Here is a 27,500-nt window from a genome sequence, read left to right on the forward strand (position 1 = left end):
AATTTCACATGTAATAACCATCATTTTCAGTAATTTATGTAATACAGGTTCATGTGATATGTCAATTAAAATGTATTATATTTTGTATTTGTATAGAAACTTCTTTTAAAACCAAGTAAAAATTTTGTTCTGATCTTTTCATTGGTAACTAGACTTTCCTATTTATTGACAATTTAAAATTATAATATACCTTTTTAATAGAAAAATTTAAGAGATAACCAAACATTCTTAAAGGCATTGCCTTTAATTTTTATGTATGTTTTATGTATGGACGTTGTTGTTGACTTGCTCCTGTTTTTTTGTGATATGAAATACATTTATATAGTAATATAATTATAATGATTATACTAATCAAGTAGTCATATAAACGAATTTTGAATTAAATCTCTTAAGAATTAAGAAAATATAAACCTTTTCAAATCAAATTTCATTATTTATACTACCGCGTCACCTTTTTTTCCGACTTGATTACAAGTTTAATATTTTGAAATTAAAGTGAACTATATGTTCGCTTTTTAAAACAAACCGATTCAAACCATTTCCTAATATACCACAGAAAAAGAAAATTTGATCTTTATTTTTAATTTTGCTTTAATTTTTTATCCTTGATTCTCGTTCAGTACGACATTATTGCTGTACTTGTGGTAATTTAGTTTTTTTCTATTTGGCTATTTTCTTGCCTTGAATACTGTTAAATCATCCTTAGGCCTGCTTTTTAAATTAATTTTGCCTTTTGACGTCTTATCTGTGATATGCAGGCTTCATAACCTCTGATCCCCTTTTAAATTTCCATTTTATTTAGTTCTGCCTATTGTTTTCTCGTTTAGGGCACACGCATGTTTTTCTTTGGGACCACATGCCGCTTTTCTTGGAATGGCACTTACGTGCCACATTGTAAGTGCTACATTGAAGGTTCCATGATAACCGCCATATGAACACATCTGTGCATGTTTCAAAATTCAAAATTGTACCAGTTCATGTTAAATTCTGCTTAAGCCGGTGCTAAGGGGCGTGGACGGTAACTTGCACTTTTCAATACCGTCCATGAACAGGCTCAATCAAAACACGGATTTATATTACAGGGATCGGACACTCCCAGTTAACCCTATATAAATGCTTAAATATCTTGTCGTGCGCCCGATAAAGGTACATCGATCGATAATTTACCGGTGCTAAGCGTAAATGCCCGTTCGCAACGGATACCTACTTTACAAAATACCATACAGCTTTCCATTTATTATCTGATTTTGGAAATTTAAAGTTTATTTGAAGAAAAAACTTGTTAATTCAAATATATCTAATTTATTTTTTTAAAGGTACAGTTTATCTGTCCGCACGACGATTAAAAAATTAACTTGACGAAAATCCGCGGTAAATTTTCCTTTTTTTTATATAAAGAATGCAGGTATTTGAAATTTATTATTACGGTACCATAATAATTTCAGTTTCAAAATAAAAAAGAAGCCGATGTAAGTTTTCACAGATGATCAAAGAGTGCAATATTAAAGATTTATGGGGTTATGTAGTCAAATTTATTAACGCACACTTGTTTTACGGGTAATGTATTGCGGCCTTTACAATTCGCTCAACACGTGAAGAAAATTTATTCACTTTTTTTAAGTACAAACTATTGCCGAGATTGTCAATATTGCCATATTCATAGAATATTTAAATTTCATTCATTTATATCAATATTATTTTTTGTAAATCTATTTTCAAATGTCGGTGCAGTGAAGTAGACAATCGTCGTAACAGTAAAGTTCTCTCGTATGGCTGTCTCGATTCCGACCTTTGTAATGTCACTCGTATATTTTAATCCGTATATTTTAATTATTATTTTTATTTGAATGCCCGTGGAAAGATATTTATGATACTTTTTAATGTAACGCTAGAAAAACAATAAAAATCTTGACAGTTAGAGTAAGTATTTTGCGAAATAAAAGTAACTTTTGATTATTTTTTACACATCGCTTAAATTCTTTCAAGTTTAATTACTTTTGAAGGGGTGAGTGATAATTAAAAAACTTTATTTTCAAACTTTCACTACCAGGTTACATGTGATAATTGCAACACTCAATTTTCAAAAACAAATAGTATTTGAATGTATATTTTGTATGTGCGCGGTCTTTAACTACAGTCCATGGCATGTGTGCTAAGAAAATGATTCTGAAGAGGATATATATAAATACAATGTAAATCTATTTTCTTTTTTAACATTTATAAATGAAATTGAAAATATACAACTAAATTTGTATAGTCCTTTCTTTGAAAAATAATGAAAATAAACATGTGATAAATAAATCATTTTACGTGAATTGTAAAGAATAACTATGTTCTGTATGCCAATAAAAGTTTCTTCCTTGCCAATCTAACGAATTCATCTGTATATGACTGTTTGTCTAGACTGATCTGAAAATATATTTAATACACAAATTAGTAGAATATTTACTATATTTATACTAATATACAGGTAATCAAATAAAAAATGTACAAATCATTTGGAAATTATTTACACAGAAATAAAGACACATTTCAAACATGAATTTCTTTAAAAGTTTTTTAGCAATCAAGAAACATTTTTTTGCAATGCCACCATTAAACCATTTGAAAAATAATTATCTTATTCTGAATCGCGGTAATAATTCGTGCTTGAAGTAAAAGGGCGTCAAAGTATAGAGGGTATGCCTAAACAATAGTCGAATATTTTTTAAATTAGGTACTTTTTAACTAAGCGTTGCAACGTTCTATCGGCATATTTTCATATATTAATACTTTAGCGACACAAAATAATGCTGTATCAATACATTCATATGTGTATAATTTTTCACAAAGCTGCAATAACACCACATACTCTTGTGAAAATCTGTCATATTTCGCACTCTGCGCGTTCTGCCATCTCATTCTGTCCACCTTTATCCGATTCTGTGCATGCGCGCGACGGGACTTTAAGCTTAACGAAAGTGTCCGATCCTTGTAATATAAATCCGTGATCAAATCGAGCCTGCAAAATTTTTGTCGTGTTGGACTTTCTTTAGGATTCTGTTTGTCTCTATTTTATATTTGTATACCATAATAGTAGACAACGAAAATGAATTATCGTAATTCATCAATTGAATAAAAAAATCTTATTTTTCGTACATTGCAGAGAACGCCAACGTGTGTGACTGCATGGATGTCAAACAAAGTGTAAAAAAAATACCCAAATTTGTCCAACGGCCATGCCAATGTTACTGAGGAGGTGTTACCACAAGTGGCTGTTAAGATAACATGTAATAAAGGTTTTGAAGTAAACGAAATAGATACGGCAATTTGTCTAGAAACGGGCTCTTGGAGTGAAGTAAATACGTGTGAGCCAGTTGACTGCGGGATATATCAGCCACCTTACCATGTTCATACTCAACAGTCCGTACATGAAACAACAGTTGGGTCATCAATTAATCTTCAATGTGATCCTGGTTTCCATTTTACAACATCTAGTGATAATTCCGTAACGTGTAACGAAAATGGCGTGTGGGTCGGTAATCCAAAATGTGAAAATTTAGGTAAGATATTGCAATTTTCGTCTTAAAATGGTTGTTCACTTTTGTAACATAATGATTCCTTTTATTGTTTTTATTAAATGTGATTTATATTTGCTGCAACGTCTTTAAACAGGCACAAACAAACAAGGCCTGTATTATTCTCAAGTTTTTCCCTTTTGGTCGACGTTCAATGTTTCCTCCTTTGGTTATTTTTACTACAGAATGTATGTTTTTCTTTGCATCTGTACTGATTGTATGTTTCAGTTGATTTATCTGTAGACACCGATACTGTCTTCATCTTTGGAATGGCAACCTTGTCTTGTGAATTCAGAAAAATACCAAACTAGAGGAATATAAAGTTCAAACGCATTAACAGAAAAAGTGAATCCGTAATAATTGCCTCTGTTGTCAATAATATAGACTCGTACAAAGTGACTAAAGACAGTGATAGAACTATTATCATTGAAAAAACATTTACGCATGAATCAGGTACATTTAAAGTGATGATTGAGACCGTCAAATGCTCCGATGCTTTCGTAGAACCCGGTGTTATAAACATAACCTGTGATATTGAAACAAGTGATACCGTGAACACATTTCATGATGTGAAAATTGTTCGAATACAAGGTAATATTTGTTATAGAACTTCTTTTAATCTTACACAACATAATTAAGTAATAAGTTAGTGCACAATTGCCTTACATGTAACGTGTTTGTTAGTAACAAATCTTCAAGAAAGCATCGACTGCCTTAAGCCTATTTTTAGTTATTTACAATCATCCTTCTCAATTGAAAAATATATTTCTGCTTTATTGTATACAATGTACATTGATACATTTATTTAACACATTAAGCGTGGTAAGGGTTAAGGGACTTCACTGATGATTTTTTTACATGACGAGACTGGAAACAATGTTTTTGAGATAAATATTCTATTTGTTGAAGGTCTTGACAAGTTACTTGTATGCAAAGTTTCAGATTTTTCGATTACTTCATTTTACCGTTATGATTATTCAAATGTGAAAATGTATCAAAAAATTGAAATTTCAAGAGTCTTTTTAAAAAATTCAAATCTTATGCGTTTAGACCTTCAGTTCGTTAAAAAGTAGCGTGTTCTTTTGATATAATAATTTTTTGGAAATGTTTATCCCTTAGGCAAAGCGGTTAAGCCGGAGCTTTTCGTGCCAGCCCAAGTTGTCGAAGATGATATCAAGTCCACACTTTTTCATTGTGAAATGTTGTTTCCGGAACCGAACGGTCGCGTGACAATTGACACTGGCAATGATGGTTCCTTTACCACTCTGTTGTCTTCTCCAAACATTTGATAATCACAATTATCAATAATCATTAATATTGACCAATCGGTTATAAAATTAATCAGATATGAATAATAATTCACTTTTTGACAGATCTTTTAAATCACAATTAATTCATTTATTTTTATGTCAAATAAGTGTTGTAATTATGATAATTTTCAATTTCTTCAGGGAACTTCAACTCCAATAATTTCAGTAATGTTTGTTATAAAATCAATATTTATGTGCTTTTCCCGTCTTATCTGCATGACATTATTACCACAAATCAAATTGATTACTATCCCATCATTAATGAACTAATAAGAATTTAGTCTTATTTATATATGGAAAAGGCCGATATTTTTTTTCACGTGAGGGGCCTTATGTTTGGTCCTCTTCAAACGGTGTAAGCAATACAAATGCGGCGTGGATTGATACCATAAGGTTTGACTTGGATAATTGCTGGTATAGGATGAAAATGAAATTTTGCCTAAAAAATATTTCAATGGAATGGTACAGGAAACATATTAGATGCACTGCAAAACCGTCAGAAGAAGCATATGACCAAACAGTGTTCACATCTGACAGTGGCGTTGTAAAAGTTATACAAGGTGACTTTATGTTTATTTTTGACCTTTATGGTTGTTTTTGTTTTACTTTCTTCTGAACATATTTAGAATAACAATGTATGTGTTCCATTTTTTTCAAACATGATAAGAAACCTTTATTTAATTCGAATTGTTGCTTCTTATTTGACGATGGTAAAAGTCTGGTATTTGTTTTGGTACACTACTAATTTTACATATATTGTATGTCAGAAACTTTTTCTTATTGCTGACTTCTTATTTTATAGATACTTTATGCAATGGTAAAAGTCAGGTACGGTACCCGTATAACTGCGAACATTTCATCGTTTGTGATGACAAGAATCACTTTAATTCAGTTTTGGAAGTGAGAGCTTGTGACAATAATGCATGCTATGACGATCAATCTCAAACATGCATTCCGTGTTCGCCATCAAGCGGTTGTTAAGAGGTAATAGTGATAACTCGGTGACACTTTGAATAATTTAGACTCTATCACAATGGCCGTGCGAAACTTGGTTCGTAAGATTTGTAGAGAAGTCTGGCCGTAGAAAAGTCTCAGGCAATTTCGCAGTCTATCTAGACATCGTAAGAGTTCGGTTTGCCATAGTCGTAAGATCCTAGTGCGGTAAACCTGCGGTCCTCGAAAGACAAACCCAAAATTTTTTTACACGAGCACCTCTAGAAATCGTGCGTCTGCCGTATGACTGTCTTGGGTCTTAGGACAAAGAAGGTCTTAGGTCTTAAAGAATTTGTACAAATGTCTTGCGGCTCCCGCACGAAACACAGCGATTTTAGTCAAAATCCGTTCGTACGGCTGTCGTAGGGCTGATGTGATAGAGGCCGTACGTGATGGTTGACCGAATATCTGCCATTGTCTGGCAATAAAAGCCCATGCGCATGGTCTCCTGCATTCTGTTACATTGCAAATGTTCTGACTTAAGAATATGGTCGTTTGTTTTTCATGAACTTTATTAGCCATTTTATTCATTAAAATACCTGAGATGTGGTACATTAGTGAGAAGTGAAAACCTGAAGTATTATATTTGGTAACTTTATGATTTTCATGAATATAAGCATAAGCATGGTTGGGTCGTCTGAAGTATGTGCTTTTAATAAGCTGTAAAAATTCTTAAAGAGCTTGCAGGACACACGTTCGTGGTTTCAGTTAATATTCATTTCAAACTATATTGACTTGCTTATCGGCATACATAACACCGTCTATTGCTTTTGTAATATGAATTTAAAAACAAGTATAAAAGAACGCCTAAACGGTAAAAATGAAAATGTGGCTGACTCAGTTTAGCCTCTTTATGAAATGTAACGATATATGCAAGTTATCGTCCACGGCGATGCCACCGATAGTTTGACACGAGTTGACTTTTTTCTTTATTTTTGTGCCTAAATGATATTATATTATTCCTATATTATGAACCAAGTTTCTTTTTAAATTTCAGACATTTTCTTCAGTGGACATTCAGCTACTATTGGGGGACAAATTGATATTGTATCGTGGAAGACTTTAAATGGCTTACTGACATCAAGATCACAAGGGCTAATGGAGAGTTTGTATCGTCGATCAAATCAGGAGATAATACTAGAATACCGAATTTCAACACAAATTCGGATCAGACTTATGTTAATGAAACGCATGGAAAGATCACAATACATGTAGACTTTCTTCTGTGTACTGATAAAGGAACATATCGATGTAGTCCTGAAGGAACTGGAGATGTACAGTCAGAAGACGTTATAGACCTTGACCTGAATTGTTGAAAATATATGTATTAAAATGTTTGCATGACAACATACCACATTACCTTAGTTAAATAATATTTATTGCATATATCAATATACAACAACAAATATCACAATATACAAAAGGGTTTGGCCAAAAGTTTTTACAACATTATTATGGGCCATCCCACTACATGTATATCGAAGCACTTAGCTGAACAAACGTGCTAGTTCAGTAATCATAAGGTTGCAGGTTTTACCCCAGCTCCAAAAATAGTAAAGAAATGAACCGAAAAGAAGAAATATCATCAACATGTGTCTTGCGGCACGATATTAATCTTGTTATTCAGCTGGTCAGTTTTCCCTCTTAGTTTCTAAATAGAAAATAAAGATCTTTGGCGACTTGTTTTAAAACACCAGAAAACACTGTGAATTTTTTGTTTTAACTTTTTCGGTTCCGAAATTGTACCACATTTATTACTTGATGCAGTTACTCAAATATCTCACAAAACCAGATGATTTGCAGGTATTTTGAGGGAATGCAATGATACTTTATGGAATTGTAAAAGTCAGGTACGGTACCCGTATGACTGCGAACATTTCCTCGTTTGTGATGACAAGAATCACTTTAATTCAGTTTTGGATGCATGCTATGACGATCAATCTCAAACATGCATTCCGTGTTCACCATCAAGAGGTTGTTAAGAGGTAATAGTGATAACTTGGTGACACTTTGAATAATTTAGTCTCTATCACACCGGCCGTGCGAAACTTGGTTCGTAAGATTTGTAGAGAAGTCTGGCCGTAGAAAAGTCTCAGGCAATTTCGCCTTCTATCTAGACATCGTAAGAGTTTGTTTTTCATGAACTTTATTAGCAATTTTATTCATTAAAATACCTGAGATGTGGTACATTAGTGAGAAGTGAACACCTGAAGTATTATATTTAGTAACTTTATGATTTTCATGAATATAAGCATAAGCATGGTTGGGTCGTCTGAAGTATGTGCTTTTAATAAGCTGTAAAAATTCTTAAAGAGCTTGAAGGACACACGTTCGTGGCGTCAGTTAATATTGCATTTCAAACTATATTGACTTGCTTATCGGCATACATTACACCGTCTATTGCTTTTGTAATATGAATTTAAAAACAAGTATAAAAGAACGCCTGAACGGTAAAAATGAAAATGTGGCTGACTCAGTTTGGCTTCTTTATGAAATGTTACGATATATGCAAGTTATCGTCCACGGCGGTGCCACCGATAGTTTGACACGAGTTGACTTTTTTCTTTAATTTTTGTGCCTAAATGATATTATATTATTCCTATATTATGAACCAAGTTTTTTTTTTACTTTCAGACATTTTCTTCAGTGGACATTCAGCTACTATTGGGGGACAAATTGACATTGTATCGTGGAAGACTTTAAATCCGAAATTATACCACATTTATTATTTGATACATTGATGCAGTTATTCAAATATCTCACAAAACCAGATGAATGCAGGTATTTGGAGGGAATGCACCCGATCGTACCTTTTTCGCCTAATCATTCAACATATTGTATAGATGGTTTATGAATATTTTAATGAATGTATTATAAATGCAATAACATATTTGTGTCTACGAAATGTGATATACCCGTATCATATTTCCTATTTACTTTATATTCACGTGAACATACATTCATTTCGCAGATCTAACCGCATTTTGAATCATCAAAACGTGTCATGCCTACAGTGTTTATATAGAAATACAAAATCCGTCTGCTTATTGATGAAGAAATGCACTAAACTTGAAAGGAAAGCAAAATGAAAACTTAAAAAAAAATTCACCTGTTCATTCACTAAATACCCTTTTATGGGCATAAAGTCACTTTAACTTAAACAATTTGTACCAGCAACAACTTATAAACTTTAAGGCTTTCTTTTATATTTCAATATACTGATACAACAATCATTTTGAGAAAAAAAAGCTCAGAAGTTGTTTATCATTGCAGATTGCTTATTATTTGTTGCCTGCAATTAAGTTTAAGATAAGAGATAATTTGGAGAAAAACACACACACACAGACAGAGTTTACATCGATTTGCTTTATAACCATTATATTTGCTTAATCTTTCTCTGATTTCTCAGCTTATTACGAAGGCGAAAAATAAACTGTGAATTGTGGAGTCCAATTGCCAAAATTTGTTGTGCCATAACCCATTAACAAACCGTTTAGTTGATAGTCGTGAAATAGAATTATAAACGGTTCATTCATAGTTATTGTATGTAATCAGTGTTTTTAATCATGTTATGCATTGGCCTGCACTTTACTATGTTTCTGTTTACAACTGTCACATGGCAACTTGAAAATGATAACTGAAGACTGTGATTGAGTTTCTCCATAACAGAAGAGACAATATAAATTTTACTGGCTAATTAATTTTTCACTCTTTAAAATTACATGTACAAGTACGTTCGCTTAAATTCATGATCGTCGTACTACGATTTTTATATATTTATCCTGATTCATTATATTCTTTATTCAGCACCGGGTATTTTGAATACGTTCTTTGTATTCTAAAGTATTTTGTATTGAAACCATTCAAATGAAAATAATATCAGCGTGCAATCTTTATCTTGTGACAATAAACTCTATCTATCTTACGTTCAATGTTTATCCTCAATATATACACCCGGTGTTGTGTAATAATCACACGAGCGTAATATTACCATCCCTGCAAAAAACCGCAATTATTCATTGATATATAATGACTGCATTCAAGATGCAATAAATCAATTTTTTACAAATTGTTATCTCTTCTATGGTCATTTACACTGTACCACATCTTTTGCATGTACAGAAGTGATCAGTACCTTGCGAAAGTGACGGAAAACACAGCTGTCCCATGAACGATGAAATGGATAAACTGTGCTCTGGTTAACTCAATGTGGCTTACTGCCGTGATCCGGAGTGAAATATACAAACACCACCACAAGACGTTAAAACATGATCTCGTTAAAAGCCGCTTTATTACCTGCTCGGTCCAGATCCAGATAGTTTTATTGAAAAAGAGAAGTGTTGTAAAGACATATCTAGATTCATTTTGCTTCTTTACATACACGCATATGAAAACAATACGTTTATCATTCAAAGATGTGTTTTGGCGAAAATCGTAGACTTAGTTTATAGCAATATCTTTCTTTTTATACACGAAAATGATGAGAGACGAGGAAAAGTACAACATCTCCCATGCTCTCTCCTGGCAACTTGCATTACTTTCAACTGCGCATGTTACAACAGGTAAATCACTGACTAATAAAGAAAATTAAAGAATGACGTAACAATTTAACCAGTGGTGACTGTCGCTTAATTTAAATTTTACTCCAGAATCTGTGTATTTAATCTTGCAGGATAGTCATAGAATTATGTCAAGCCAGGAAGATTATTAGCTTAATGGTTAAGGAAGGCCTCAACTTTTATTATGTTGAGGATATATGTTTGAGGGTTTTGCAAGGCTTTTGGATTATAATGTAAAGGGTATTTATTTGGGCTTTTTTTGTGTGAGATGAAATCTACTTCTATGTGTTGTTTTTTCTAAATCAGAATTTTCGCGTGGGGCGTAATCACTAGTGAGTGAACTGTTCTTTTTTTGTTTTTGTTTTTCAAAAAACATTTTCAATTCTTCGGGGTATTCTTTAGTGATTTATTTATTTCTTTCTTTTTTATTTCAGTACAGTTCCTTTAAAAACATAAAATAAAAACTGTAATTACAGTAAAAGGGGCGCACTGAATTTATCGTCGTAAAATGATAATTTCTCACCATATCATTGAAAAACAACAACTTGATATTGATTGAAAATGTATTTAATTTAAACGAACATGAATGAGTTGTATGAGCATAGCTATCCAAAAGAGTAATTATTCAGCCCCCCCCCCCCAAAAAAAAAATAAGAACCGTATGATATACATGTAATTGAAATCGATTTATTGTTAGACTTGAGCATATTTTAGAGGTTGCTTTATTATGTTTGTTTGTTTGTTTGTTTTTATTCGGTTTTACGTCACACAGACACAGTACATGTCATTTGGCGACGTTTCAGCTTTACTGGTGGAGGAAGACCTCAGGTGCCCTACCTTGCATTATTTCAGGCACGAACGGGCACCTAAGTAAAACCACCGACCTTCCGTTAGCTAGCGGGGTAACTTCCTCACATGAAAGATTCAAAAGTCCCTGTCGGGATTCGAACCCATAGCGGTGAGGGGCAAGTGGTTTGAAGACAACAACCTTAACCACTCGGCCATGGACGCCCCTCTTTATGTTGTTGATGTTAGTCTTTTACAATTAATGTTGATGATGATGATAATGAAGATGATGATGAAAATGATGGTTGTGATGATACTGTTTTTTATGATGGTAATGACGGTGATAAAGATGTTGATTACAGTGGTAGGTTTTTATGAGATGATGATGATGTTAAAGATGATGAGAATGATGATGATGATGATGATGAACAAGTTAAATAAAAGATGTAATAAATAATCCCTAACGCTACAATGATTTAAAGACGGTTCCGGGATTAATGTTACGTTTTACAAACTTTAAGACAAACAGGAACATTTCAAGCATGAATGAAGTCCTTTTTTGAAACGTTAGCGATTAAAGAATATAATGAGATGACCAAATGATTGAAGAAACCTTCGGACAACCATCATATTTTTGAATTATTTGTCCTTTAAAGTGAGTTTTAAGCTGCCGGAAAAACTTTAAACAAACAAAAATCGTAACAGAAACTATATATGGATCTTGTTAATAAGTGCTAGGTGCATTATTTGATGACATATCATATACACACGTATCAGAGCAAACTTTTATTCACCACAATGATATTCTACCATATATTTATTACATATTATTAAAATTGTATCATATCAAATATATGTTCATACTACATCACTCTGGAACTCTCTCAAACAAATCATAAGAATATCATTATGATACATGTCTATTGCTTGTATCAATACTTGAAATAATAATAATAATAATGTGCTTACTGTTGACTTAATCACTTTAAACCATTGATATATATCCTCAAATTTGATCTTCAAAAGAAGATTTGTTAATAATCTTTAAAATTCTTAGAAAAAATCTATATACAGTCAGAATCATCATGACTATGTTATTCGCCAAATATCACGATTTTGTTTAAGTCATTTTCAAAAGTACAAGATTGGCATATACAAATACACCATTATCAATCAATTGTGAGAATCACATCTAACTTTGGTTAATAAAATTGAATTGGCATCAATAACATCAATGTCTATGTAAATGTCTTTCCAATACTCATTAATTATTTTCGATGAAAACTTCACATATAACTAGGTCAACAAGATGCACAATCACTACTGTGACATATTGGGTCTACGTCCCTCAGATAACAAGACCCTGAAGCACACTCTGAATCATATAAACGATTGCTAACACATATAATGTATCGACTGCAGTTATAGGGATGAGGGTCATACTGTCCTGTTCCTTCATCGAGACAAACATCTGAAAACATAGACAATATACATCAAATAGTACTGTAACAAATGTCATTTATCAAAGTCAAAATTAAACCTTATTCTGAAGATTTTTTGTGACGTTTTTTGCGCTTTTGATTTTGAAAAGTTTTTTTTTTTTTAGATTTACGGTCTACGATTTCAAAATATAGTTTTTGTGATTGAAATAATATTAAGCCAGTGTGACCAGATTTGTTACTTGGATAGGGGTATATGTTGGATTCTACCAGATTGAACGTTTAATAACTACTTTGATGCATATATAAGTGAGCTGAAATATAGACGCAGTAAAAATATAGGCATTCCAAAGTTACATCATAACGTTACTTAAAGCCGTGAGATGACTACAAAGTCCATGTGCGCTTCAATTTGTATAATTGTTTCTTCTTACATAATTATCATTGGTCGGTGAATAATAACATATATATGCAACACTTTTTTATTTGTCTTCAGAATTCTAAATAAACGCAAGGAATGTTTTTCGGAAAGTATCAGTTTTAACACTTTACAAAACTTTTAGAATCGTTTTATGCCCGAGAAAGTTAGAGAACAATTACACTTAAACTGATCTTGATTGTTTAAATGTTGTCATATAGATAGAAAGAAATTTTGGCACGATTCAGTAAAGCTTGTGATGTGATAATGCACTTTAGATAATATCGCTTTTGTAGCAACTTTCAAACGATTTGTTATTTCTTAAAATTCAGCCATAACGGGCATTATTTTTATGCGAAATGAGAGACTTACTTGTCCCAATAAATCAAATCATACAATGTAAGCCACGATGGGTGGTAACAAATCAAATAAAACATTTATCAAATCATTTACTCATCTCAATCGCCAACAAATGATAAACTAATAGTTCTTGGTAAACCTTCTATTAAAGTTAAACTTGTTAATTTTCTATCAAAGTGCAAACGTACTCTTCAGGATTCGAAGTTCTTTCTCGGCACTAGATGCAATTACATTATTGTTTTCGTCTGCAACCACACATCGAACAGTCGAGCCGTTCATGCTAACCGGAAAAATGTGCTGCCGTTTTTCAATAGAGGAAACATCTTCGCACTTTTTATTTTCAGAACTTTGTGTGATGTAATCTTCGAAGGAGTCAGAACCTTTGGGTTTATATTCGATTTTCAACCTCCTGTAATTTGTAGGATAACCAAGGTATGCAGCACACTTTAAAATTTCCGTCCATAGCGACATTTGATCTTCTACTATTGTTGTTGGGAGGCCTAATTTAGGGATAGTAGGTGCAGCTTAAAACAAAAATGTATGAATGACTCATTTATACAACAGATAAGAGACAATGTTTTTAAGCCTCATTTTAAACGTTATATTGTCAGGAAAATCAATGTCAATGTTAACAGCAAAGAGGACAGTTGAAGCGATACTCCAACTCTTCAGAATATAAAGAGATAAAAATTGTTAATTGCAAAAAGTACAAACAAAAGTACCATAAATAAGTCCATGACGTAATTTGTTGGGTTATAACAACCAAAAACAATTTAAAAAGGAGATTCGAGGACCTGGAAACTAAGATTTTCGTTTAGAAAAAAAAGAAAACAGTTAGTAACTTTAAAGATGCAAGAAATACGAGAAATAACTTGCTGACCTATGACTTTGAAATCCATTGATGTTTTTTAAAGTGTTCATTCCTACCGCTTTGCATTAGTATATAACTTCATTGATACACGATACGGTGTGTATGGTCAGCGTCGTGGTGAAAACTGTACTGTTTTCAGACAGGGTTCCATCCACAGAAAACTCATTGCTACATGTCCAATTGCCTGCTGTGTTTACTTCACATAGTTGTTTCTTCGGGTAGAAAACCTACTGATGGCAACGTAGCTAAGATTTGTCGTTTCAGTGAGGATACATTGAATCGATTTGGTGCGTCCTACGGTTTCCGTCTTGCTTTTCCTCAGTGAAATATAAAACTGAAATGTAAGATTTATTTAGAAATTCTTTACAGATAACAATTTACCAAGGCTAAAATTTAACTGAAATCACCGTGTAAGTCATCCATTATGGTATATAGAAAACAATTGTGTTCATTTCAGTTTTGATCATATTTGATTATCATGTTTTTAAAAATTCGTAACATGAAATTATTTTATATATTAAATAGATCATTACATGAACAATACTTTTACTTGGGATCAGTAACATCAAAAATCTCTACATTCGACGACAGTTTAGTTCCATTCGTAAACTGGTAACACATTGATATCTACCGACCTTCCATTTCGTCATTGACTTCACATTCATGGCGTAATTGTTTCAACATTTTCACATGTTTCCGATTCAGATAATTTCTGAACTTGAATGGAGGCAATTTTGAAACGACACTATCTTCTATGATGCTCATTATTAGTGTGGGTATCACCAATGTTCCTGTACAAATCAAAGTCACAACTTGTCCCTTGTTAGAACTTATCTTGTCCTAGAGTAAGAAACAGCTGACGGATGGATTCACTGGAAAATAGTTAACTGCTTTTCCTTTTTGACATAAAGATAATAAAAAATTTTAACAGCTAATGTGTTAGTTTTATGCTATTATAAGCTAAGAGTTGGAAACATTCTACGGATTTTGAACATTTCCATTCTGACTTAATGTTATTTTTAATATAAGGTTTCGAATTGTAAAAAGTCAATGCAAATGTTTTGAATGTAAACATATTTACAAGAATCATAACTCCAGCTAATCATTATCTAAAAAACGTAATACACAAGAACCTATACAAAAAAATTATTTTCGTGTAAAATATAACTAAAACTAAAACAAATGCAAAGATATTACATTCATTTTAAGTGCAGATAAAAAAACTTTTAAAATTTATATTTTTTATCCCTCACCTAGCTTCACCAAATTTTTACATACTAAGTTTCATTCACCCTTTTTCCCAACTGTCGTCTTCTTTTTGAATTTAAAGCGTCTTCGTCGTTTGGGTTTTTTTTTACTACTATAGGTCAATGTGTTTTCTATGGGCAGGTTGGAGGCATATTTTTTGTATTAGAATACGATCTTGTGCCGCCCAAGTTTTTCGCATTCTAGTTTCTCCCTCCTCGAATAAAATAGCTGTGAAGAAAAAACTAAAATATCGCCCCATGTTGTTTACCCGAGAAGTATCTCACGAAATGTGAAACGTGTTAAAAAAAATCTTACAAATTTTAAGTTGGTTTTTAAAATAAAAAATTAAAACGATGGGTGTTTCCCATTTTTATAATTTGGGGTTTTATGTTAAACAAAAGATTAAACTGGAAAAAGGGGTTTACGATTTCACCTCTCTTCATTCACCGAATTTTGAAAAGATTTCTATTGTCAGTTTTACAGGATACAATATTCCACATTATATTTTATTTCGAAAAAAGAGCTTCCCTAATGATGAAAATAAATAGGACCTCAACAAAATTGAAAAACATATGTTAGAAACAATTGAAATAGCTAATCGATAAAGATATGACAAAAATAAAATAAATGATAAGACATGAATCGTAAGTTCACTTAATAAATTTAATTAATTAATTTGTTAAATTTACGAACAATACCTCCATAATCATATGAACCATATTATCAAAAGGAAAAACAGAGTAGTATTGCAATGCTAAAGGGTATATCCTTTCAAACGATTTTTAAATTTTTGTACCCTTACTTTTTGTGGTTGTCACATTCAAGAGAATACTCTTTTTATCGCGACTACCATCATCACCACGAGCAATACACTGTAACTCAGCTCCATGCATATCATTTGTTATAACGAATGATGCATTTACAAGTTCATCAACCTGGCAGCCGGAAGAATGTGTTGAATCAATGACAGAGTTAATATCCTTGCTTGTTTCCTCGTCCTAAAGTATTAAAGTAAAAAGTAATAAATTTTCAACACAATATCAAGGACAAAGTTGCGAACGTGATTTTGTCATTGAAAATATTGGCTATAAAATATGTTTTATTTCTAAAGTTACCTTGTTAAAATATGGCATCACATTTCAAAAAATCAACAACCAGTATTTCTTTTTCAAGCAGGGCCTAGCACAAAATATACTATAGTATATGAGATAGTTTTGTATTTGATATAGAATTTTAAAACAATAAAGCAAATTATATTAGGTTAATGCGGTTGATTGTAATTTCTGTCAGAATTAGATAGTTATGATGAAAGTAATTCTGGTTATTTTCAAATATACGGATTTGGGGATGTTACGTCTAATAAGTCACATTAGTCATAGATACAAAAATATTACATATCACTTTTAACATTCTAATGAATACCTATCAAAACTATAACATTTCGGGGTTTTTTAGGGGTATTTGTAATGAGCTGCCATTTAATACTCACTTTTATTCAACGAGTCTGTGAAGTCTATGTTAAAAAGTGAGATTATTTTAAGCGTTAGGGGAGTGGAGAGTAATATTTACATATCATTTCCGTCCATGAAAAGGCCCAATCAAACCGACCCTGTAATATTTTCATTTTTGTCAGAATCGGTAACATCCAAAAAGACCTTACCCATGTATGGAAGATCTAACATGAGTTGTCTTGTAAATACTGATCGGGTGCTGTAGTTTTATTGTACTCCTGTCTTATACCAAGTGTGAGGGTCTCGAGTTTCATACCCCATTACACAAAACTAAACTTACAATCATTTCTTCAATGAGACTGAAGAATTCAATTCCCGTGTAATGGCGCCTTAGGCATTGTAAAAGAAAGAACTGGCTCTTCCTCCGACAAAGGCATATTGCCTTATCAACGGCACTAGACTAGAAAAAGTAAAATTAGTGAGTCGCCCATATATGTTTACTGCGCACAATATGCATTTGTGACGGTCGAGCCTATGTGGTCTTCAATGTGCATTAACTTGTATTTGTTCGCTTGAGATTCAATAACACCCAATAATGATTTAGATATTAAGATCACGTGATACAAAATGCCGGAAGTGCATTGGTCAATTTGTTAAGGTGTGAAATGAATAAATTTACCGAACGTGTCTTTGAAAGAGTTACAAAGCAAGTATATATGGAATTTATCAAATTTATAAAATGGGTTCGAAGTAAGTGTGTAAATACAATTACAACAAGATTTACATCAAACAACGTTACAACGTCCATATGTTATAAAATCTTAAAATGCATATTCTTCTCTTTGAAATACAAAATTGACGATCATACCCAATATATTCTCACAAATATTTCTCCGTGTTTTTTTCTCGTTTTCATCTTTACCAATGAGTCCCTTGCACACAACATTGGCATCGTCTCCTTGAACATAGGATGTTGAAGCGATTATTTCCGTTATTTTTGAAGCCCTTTCTGAAACAAAAATGTTTAATCATGTGATCCAATGCATCATTTGTCAAACATTATTCCTTATTTATCCAGTATTTGATAAATTTGGACAGATAATTTATTTCGTATGCTTTAAAACAGGATGATTTACCTAATTTCAAAATATGATATAAGTCGGGTTGTAAAGATTAGGAACCACCGGTATCAATAATATTAATACAAGAAAATGAATATGGTAAGTACTTGATAGTAAAGAGATGTTACCTATCATTTTGATTTCTGTCGACCTGGTTTTTATGTCTGTAGGGTCTTGTATATCACCAACAATCACGGCACATGTGTAAACCCCTGTGTCATCACAGTTAGCTGTATCAAACGTTAACTGAAGGTGGACACCATCACTGAAAGTTGACACTTTTTCCCGGAAAGTGGTTGCACCATGCCGTATACCCCTGGTATGGTTGAAAGTGATGCTGAATAATGGGTTCGGAACAGAATCATTTGAGAGGCCAGATCGAGATACCATGACTGTTTGCCAACTAGATGATTCTCTGAGGCGACATAAAATATTAAACGAATCCCCGACGTTTACTGGAGAACTTGTTGTCTCCGTTGTTAATATACCTGTAAATCACATTATAGAAACAAATGCATGCCAGTGGATTAGCCGTATGTATTGCGTGTGTTTATTAACATACGTTTTATTAGTAACGAAGATTCTAACTGGAACCTAGGTCCAAAACAAATGTTTATAGATATAAAAACATACTTGTTAAGGATTAGTTATGTAGTAAACATCGGATTTGAACATGAATAAGAATATAAATTTTTAATATTAATGGTTGAACGTTTAAAGAAACTTTACTTGAACATGTTAAGGTGCAAAATACGCATGACTACATAAAGAATAAATATTAGTTTTAAAAAAATGTTTTGATAGTTATCGCTTCTATGAAGAACATATTTGCCAACTCTATTATGAATATCGATCATTTAACACATTAAGCACTTATATTTGCTGAATTAATTGTTAAGGCATGCTGCATATTTCAAATCAAAAGTTAAATTGATATACCTGGTATTTCACATTCAGGTGTTCCTATCCATGTATTGTTTACACATTGAATTTGGTTTTCACTTTCGTTTTTAAAATCAAAGCCCTCTGCACACCGCAGTGTAATTGACATGTTGATATGGCTTAGATCCTCGCTCACTATAACATTATCAGATAGTGAGTATGGTCCGCATGGATGCAAAAAGCACGCTGCTTCGGAATCACTTATCCAAGACCCGTTTGACATGCATTGAAAATGGACATTTGTATTTGCCATGAATCCAGGGTTGCACTGTAACTTTGCCGTTGAGTTGATCGCTTTTTTTAATACATTTACCAGTCCGTTTTGAACTACAGGATTGTCCTCACACACCACAGGTTTGCATGATCCGGATGGATCCTTCATTTCGTTCAAACCGCATACGACTTCTTCCGCTGACATTAAATAATTTACAATGTTTAAGTTTTATATATCTTAATTGAATTGGGATTTATTAAAAGCATACATAACAAAGATGGATAACGAGAATAAAACTACCAAGGGATCACATTTTTCGGGATATTTTACGGATAGCAACGTTATCCACTATCTTAATGTTATCTACACTTTTGTTAGAATACTATTTACTAAATAAGAATTGAAAAGAAATATATCCCGTGCAAACCAACCTTTTATGAAGCAAGTAATATCTGTTAATCTACTAAATTCAGTTATAAAATAATTTGAAACTAGGCATAATTATTCCTTTAAATTTATTTTTTCCTGAGAAAATAGTGAAAATTTAACCATTTATTATTGCCAATAACGGCACAAAGAAAAACAAATCTGGCAAGATCGGAAGAATTTTGTATCGACCACAGTTTAAAAATATGATAAAAAGTCAGGAGGAAGGACGGCATTCAACGAACGCATCCATCGGCAAGGAGCCAAGCAGGACGCCAAACTAGGAAGGGCACACGGGAGGGACGCCAACACAAGTAAGGGCACTGTCCATACCCTAGCGTAAGTCGCGTTGAGTATTGGGGAAAATAGAATTTTAATCAATATAATATTTGAAAATAAGTGTGTCGTTTTTTCATTTCATCAAATCACTATACAGTATAGACCAAAAAATCTTAAAAAATGGCTATGATGTTTTGTAACACAATATCTATAAATAATAACAATGCATAGGTGTGTAATGAAATAAAAGTCAAACTTGAATACCTTTTGATGAAAAATTCCGCACAATAAAAAATGTTATTACTCCAAGCACAGCTAGGACAAGCACAACACCAACAACTTGAATTATTCTGCACCTATTAGATTGCTTTCGGGGTTTCGTAGTGTTTTGTATTGGAAGTTCATTAAGTTCTATGTACGAATGAATTGTTTTTCCGGAACTGGTTATATCTTTATCTTGCAATTCCTTCTGATTATCAAGTCGGTTGTTGCTACCTGGTATCCATCGATTTTTAGTATTATTAAAACGTGATCCACTTTCAAATCCATTGTCATAATCTCTTCCATAAGAATCCGCAGACTCCGCCTTTTGTCTATTTTTTTTATTAAAACGTGACCCACTGTCCGGATCTTTTCCATAGGAATACGCAGACTCTACCTTCTGTCTATTTTTGATTTTTTCTTCATCTTGTTGTAACATATCCGGGTCCCTGCCATAAGAATAATCTGATTCGTTGCGTTTGTTTTCGCCGACAATGTTTGAATTTCTTTCCCGATCAATGTTTTGCTTTAAAAGATTGTTTCTAATATTTTGATTGGATTCCATGCTTTCTTAAGATATATACTACCCTTTTTAGAAAGTTTTAAGAAATTTAAAGTATCTATGTTAAACAAAATATTAGCCTTAGATCTAAGAGAGTATCAAAGTAGCACATGAATAGCTTAATTCATGCAGAAATTTTAAATGAAACGGGTACTTCCTTATTGCTGTAGAAATAATATCATTGGTTGTAACATTTATACGGGCACCTGTGCCAATAATAATTAGTCACCGGTAGAAACCGGCGACTATATGTGTAACAGTTTAATATCTATGGTAGGAGAAGGCCTTAAAATCTGAAAATAAAAGCAAATCAATTACTGAACAATTAAGGACCACAATTATTTTTCAGAATCTTAAAAATTCAAAAATAAATTAACGTTGCTAAATGAAATTTTCATAAAATGAATTAATAACGTATCCCTATGGACCAGTCATTGAATTTAGGGATACTTTTACTTTTTTCTAAGTGTCAAGCGTTGCTATTTTATGATTGATAAATCATGAATGATATTTAAAATGACACATTTAAATTATCTGGTTGTTTTATATCTTATGACACCTATTATATTTCATTATTTTATCTAATTATAAACAGATTCTCCCTGTTCTATTGTAAGAATCACGTGACTACACGTTGTATGTTAGTGTTATAGAATCTATTAATAGTAACAGATTGCTGATAAGACATACTAGTTGGGGCTAATTAGATGCAAATGTATAAATAATTAAAAAGTTATCTTTCATTAATCAGTTTCATATTTTATATCATTAGAAAGGATTAGTACATTAAAGAATTAAATAAATTTTCAAAACCTTTTCATTTTATCTTGGTAAAGGGTTAAATTTTGCCCTTTCTGTCAATGTTCAATAGTTTAGTTTAGGTTGAACATCACAAAATAGATTTATGCTAAAGAGGCACATTTATTGAAATAAATAGTGGTAATCGTCGTCTTCGTTATATTCCGTCGATTTCCGCCGCGCAGGTTACCAAAACGGTACGACACATAATAATGAAAACTAATAAAATATCTTTTTGTTAATATTTTATCGAACTGAAAGGCAATTAAACGTTAACTATATCGTATGTAACGACAGGAATATTGATTTCAACTAAATAGCTTATTTTCTTCGATAGCGCAAAAAAAATAGTTTTATGAAAACTGCAAAAGGGATTTTCAAAGATTCGAATTTGGCCTACTAGGTCACAGTTTCGTCCTATACTTACCACATATTAATTAATTTAATATCAAGATCTATACTATCAATAAAATCTTTAGCATAAATCATAATAACTTACGTAAACTAACGTACGAAATACTTGCTTAATAATCATAGCAGTTCCTTAACAATATTGCTAAGCAAGTTTGCTTCATATATGATGTTTTATTGTGAATAAACAGTTACTCAACATAAATTGTTCCTCTTTTCTTTATACCTGAACCATTAATTAAACTGATTTTTTTTATATTTATGATAATACAGTCATTTTCTATCCGGCGACTTGATGCTTTAGCATCAAAATCTCTACTTGTCTTTACTGTTATACTTTAGTATATTGCAGGCGATTTCTTAAATTTTTTAAAAAGTTATTCAATATGTACAGCGTGTAATACAATGGTATGCTGCATATTTCAGCATATTTCAGCAACGAATTAGATTTTAATAAAATTATTTTTATTTTCGGGTTTGCACAAACGATTGGCTTTTTTCTTTTGTTTATAAAAAGGAAGAGTTGCTTTGTGTTCGTGTGTGTGTGTGCGTGCGTGTTAGTGTTCGTGTGTCTAATCTTAAAGCATTATTATTTATGTCAAATATTCGAAAGGTCTCACATTATGTTTGCCCTTTATTTAAAAGTGAACTGGATTATATTTGAATGTCTATAGTACAATGAATAATAACTAAGATAGTATTTAGTATTTAACATTATAATAAACCGTGAAATAATTAAAAATTAATTTTAAGTTTTTTTAAACGATGAGATACATTATTGGATATTTCATATTTTTATAGCAGATAATAAAATGTTCTACAATGAAAATAATAATAAAAATAAAATAAAAAAATAAATTGTTTTAATCATATAAATGTTCATTCTATATCAATTAGATCTTTTTACGGCAATTTGGAAAACATCATTTCATAATAAGAATATTCTTATTATATTTTTATCAATATCTGAAGTAAATAGACGATATTGAACGAGTGAAGTTTAATACTAATATATTGAACGAGTTCAACAAAATCATATTATTGTTTTATTCAACGAGTTCAATAAATTTAATACTGAATCTACACGAATATAATATTCTATTTATCACATATTTAAAATAAGAACTTTAAACTGTTAAAATGAGTAGTTTTTCAATTAGCGCGCTTTAACCCTATGTATCTTTATTACCCTTCCAGATTTTTTTCCGCCTTTTTGATTGGATATTGATCATCCGAAAGAAATTGATATTACCGAGCCAGACGGGTAATATACACACTTGATTTCCCCGTTGGGTACCCCACGGTCGAAACATGCGCTGTGGCGACGCGCGTACGGTTTGATTTTACGCGATGTAAATTCCAATTTACAAGCATTTTTTAACAGTAAAATGATAAATATTTACCAAAATAGAGTAATCATACATATTCTCATCAGTATTGAAAACAAATATGACCTTGTGATAGCTTGATATTAATTCCAAAAAAAATGCGTTCAACAGACTACTCTTTTTTCTTGTTTACAATCGTTAGGTTCGAAAGAAAATACGTCGTGTATTTTTGTGACGTCATGTAGTGATGAAGGGGTACCCTAAAGGGAATGTTATTTCGACGTTTCATTTCAAGTAGCAATGATTTATCGTCTTAACTCGGCAGGGGAAGGGTAATAAAATTATTGTTTTGGTTTTTGAGTGATATATGTGGATATATTACCTGCCTAGACAAAATATCACCCTCGTCTAACGGCTAGGGTGATATAAAATCTTGACATGTAATATATCCACATATTTCACTCAAACACCAAAATAACATATAACATAGCGCAAATGGCGTCACGTCAAAGTGTTATTACACTAGTGTAATATCGTTTTTATTAAATGGCTTTATTACACTCCTATACTGTGGTTTATGTGATAATTATAGACAATATGCCTATTAAAGACATATTCACTTTAAATATCTATACCATTATTTAGCGATTTAAACAAAATGATATGCTAAATAATTTTTTATTAATGAAAGTTCCGCGCTATAGCTAAAACAATTTCAGCAGTTCTAGCCCTTATTTCTAATGGAAAAAAGCTTTAAATTTTCGTCATAAATAACATTTAAAATTATCAATTTGTGATTTCTATAAAGAATCTTGAAGATATCCCCTAATACAAGACAGCGTGCGATCAATCGCAATGTAATCACTAGTGTTCAATCGTTTAAAAATTGTAAATATTATATTAATGGATTCTGAATTATTAAAAATAGTATCATTCATAAGGTCTCTAAAACAGATTTTAATACACGTAGCTTTTGAATTAAACGAGAAGTAATAGTTTTCCACAAACAATATCAAAAGAACAGTAATAGATATTGAATACTTTTTGAAATTCGGTCAGATGGGTATTAAAACTAATTATATTGTATTGTATATCAAATCTCATTGTAAATAACTCAATGTCCATAATAGCATGAATAACAAACTGTTAATGACAGTTTCAAGTAGTTTTAATTAATCCTTGATTGATTATCTCCCGTTTAAAATATTTTAACGGAATAAAGACATTCAGTATATAATACCATACCGTGAAGGTATAGTTAACGGAAATGCCTCTTTGAAGCACTCAAAGCGAGTCTTTAGTAAAATGTACACCCGGGACTTGGATTAAAATCATTCTTATCTAACGTTTCTGCATGTAATAAACCATTTAAATTTAAAGATGAATTATTTTCTTATTAAAAGGTTCTTTAATGTTTGATGGCCAAATAACTGTAATGCGAAATGTAAAAACAAACGCGTAATGAATAAGACCTGCCTTTTGGAATGAATCTTGAGTAATGAATATCCATAGACTAAGACTTTGGTTTTAAAGAAGAAGAAAAAACGCTTAGATAATAAATAGAATTAAACAAAACGTTGCTGACCAATGACATATCTTAGAAGAAATGAAAAACAACCTGTGTTATCTTTAAGGTAGACCTGACCTAAGGAAGATAACATATTCAACAGCCCCATGATGTAATGTTTTTCATAGGTAGAGTTCAATCGTCAAAGTTATAGATATTACAGTCAATGAGTCAGATTATAAAATTCCGTAAGTAAATGAATCTTACGATATTTTAACAGATTGTTACAACGTTAGCTGTGCATATCTTAGTTCAGTGAATATATTCAAGTAAGGCCATCTACAGAAATATTGATTTAAAAGTGTATGTAGAATATTGTTCGTTCTTTGTTATATGTATATCCTGTTAGAACCACTTGTATAGGATTACTCTTCAAACCTTTCCATGTGATCCTTACATTATTACCTCCCATTATAAATATTCATACGCGAAGGTAAACCTTTAATAAAATAACTCGTGAATCGGGTTTTTGCTACTGATTATTTAAAACAAAAACATTGAAATTTGAGATTGCTGTGTAAACCCTGAACCCCAAACTGTGTGTGTTGCTGTTATATGTTGCAACACCGCTAAATATCGCATATGCCGTTTAATGTCGCACCATTGCCGATAAATGTCGCATCCGCCATTTTGTGTTATTAATGAGGTCGCACGATTTTCCCCTTGCCGCCAAATGTCGCAACACTACCTTTTAATGTAGCAATATGTATAATTATGATAAAATTTAGCTATCTAGTGATATAAAATGACAATTAACATTGAGTAAAAGTATGAATTATTTAGTAACATTGGGACATAAACGATTGTCCCGATCCATCTGCTAATAAAAGATGAAAATTGCTTTTTAAAGTGGATTGTTCGATTATGGAAATAATTCAAACATTGATAAAAACAAAAGAATCATATCATTTTGATGTTCTTACAAAATATTTCTTTGAACAAAAATGTTTATTCTATATGATGTAATATGACATTTATATGATTAATTACTAATATTTTGTTCTACACAATTTATCATCAACATCCACATATAATTCTTTCATGGTTTGTTATCATACACGATATTTGATATTATCAACATAAATATCTATGGTACTGCATACTTTCCATATAGACCGTTTCACTTTAAATATCATTTTTGTTTGCGATTAAATGTATAAACTTAATTTAAATATTAAAATATAGTATTAAATACTATATTTTAATATTTAAATTAAGTTTATACATTTAATCTAAGTATGCAATTACGCTACATGTAAGGTGGTGCATATAGTACATGTATATTGTTTTGCGTAGTTTTCCAAATTTATAACTAGACTAGTTTCCATCTATCGATGTGGGCTCGAATCCTGCAAGGGACTTGGGATTATTTCATGTGAAGAAGCTATCCAGCTAGCTAACAGAGCATCGGTGGTTTTACTCAGGTTCCTGTTTGGGCATGGATTGGGCACTAGAAGCTTTCCTTCACCAGTAAAGTATTACCCTATCGTGTTGGTGTGACGTTCTAATGTCTGAAAACTAATTAAAACTTGTATTTTCAATTAGAAGTTCTTAAACCTTATTATGATTAATTCATTTCTTATTTTCTCTTTTTAAAAACCTATCAAGAAGTTAAAAAGAGTAAATCAGGTTTTTATTCTATATGCAGGCTTTTAGAGTTTACATTAGTCCTAATAAAGATTTTATTCTCAACTCCTAATAATATTCTACTTCTCCAAATTAGACTCTAAAAACTCTTTCATAATATTTTTGTCAGAAATTAAAATTAGGTATTAATGACAGTTGTGACTTTCCATAGTTTTGTGTGAACGATGACGTGCGTTGTTCGGAAAGGTTAACTGAAACGTAGTTTATATTATGGTGGTTGATTTGTGCCATTCGTGTTTTCACCCCGCGACCCCACCAAGTTAAAATGGCGGAGGTGTGGAGCGAAAACACGCTAATAAGCGAAGGCGCGGGATAAGTTTAATAAACTAGAAATGTGTCCATAGGACACAGGTGCCCCCACCGCGCCACTGTTCTGTCAATCTTATGACTCTAGGTCAAATTTTTTTTTTGAAAACTAAAAATCTTTTACTAAGTAAAGGGCAAGAACTTTAAAATACTGAATAAATCCACAAGCAAACCCCAAGGTGCATAAGTACACATGCTGACCAACAGTCTTGTAAACTTTCAGGCCTACAAGTAAAATACTTTTTGGGCTATGCATGAACAAGTTGAAAATTGCAAATTTATACTACTGTAAGTCAAGGGCAATAACTCTCACAAAACTGAAAAAATCACATGCAAAAATCCTTTTGAGTTACATGCGACACAAGTTGAAAATTGCAAAGACCAGGAAATACTTGAGTCATATAACGTCAAATATATGCTCATATTTATATTTGCTACTGAACTTTTGTAAATTAAACCAAACCAAAATAAAATTGCAATACACACATCTACATGTATTGAAATCACAGAAATTGTATAAACTCAAATTAAGATTTTAGGCATTTGGATGATCAGAAAGTCGCAAAGAATCTTCACTTAATCAATGGCAATTCTGAGATGCGAGGAAGAGCTCAGAATTTTCGTTTTTATAAATTCGAGGCGTCGG

General features: G+C 31.9%; 2 protein-coding genes and 1 long non-coding RNA gene across 3 annotated transcripts; 1 reads left to right on the top strand and 2 right to left on the bottom strand.

The window, feature by feature from the left end:
* Window positions 1–3,197: 3,197 nt before the first annotated feature.
* Window positions 3,198–5,402, top strand: LOC132722392 (uncharacterized). Its single transcript, XR_009624605.1, has 3 exons — window positions 3,198–3,542; window positions 3,786–4,148; window positions 4,677–5,402. It is a non-coding gene; the product is annotated as an uncharacterized LOC132722392 (long non-coding RNA).
* A 6,576-nt stretch (window positions 5,403–11,978) lies between these two features.
* Window positions 11,979–14,451, bottom strand: LOC132722393 (uncharacterized). Its single transcript, XM_060706888.1, has 3 exons — window positions 14,303–14,451; window positions 13,611–13,946; window positions 11,979–12,676 (listed from the first exon to the last, which is right to left on the bottom strand). The coding sequence occupies exons 1-3, from the start codon at window positions 14,319–14,321 to the stop codon at window positions 12,507–12,509; spliced, it is 525 nt and encodes a 174-aa protein (XP_060562871.1). The 5' UTR covers window positions 14,322–14,451; the 3' UTR covers window positions 11,979–12,506.
* A 1,893-nt stretch (window positions 14,452–16,344) lies between these two features.
* On the bottom strand, window positions 16,345–20,924 carry LOC132722399 (uncharacterized). The gene is made up of 5 exons (XM_060706896.1): window positions 20,239–20,924; window positions 19,053–19,466; window positions 18,242–18,601; window positions 17,861–18,001; window positions 16,345–16,539 (listed from the first exon to the last, which is right to left on the bottom strand). The coding sequence occupies exons 1-5, from the start codon at window positions 20,798–20,800 to the stop codon at window positions 16,514–16,516; spliced, it is 1,503 nt and encodes a 500-aa protein (XP_060562879.1). The 5' UTR covers window positions 20,801–20,924; the 3' UTR covers window positions 16,345–16,513.
* Window positions 20,925–27,500: the final 6,576 nt, after the last annotated feature.

This window comes from Ruditapes philippinarum, unplaced genomic scaffold (genome assembly GCF_026571515.1).
Source record: "Ruditapes philippinarum isolate M1 unplaced genomic scaffold, ASM2657151v2 ctg7874_1_1_1_1, whole genome shotgun sequence".
Classification (NCBI taxonomy): Eukaryota; Metazoa; Mollusca; class Bivalvia; order Venerida; family Veneridae; genus Ruditapes; species Ruditapes philippinarum.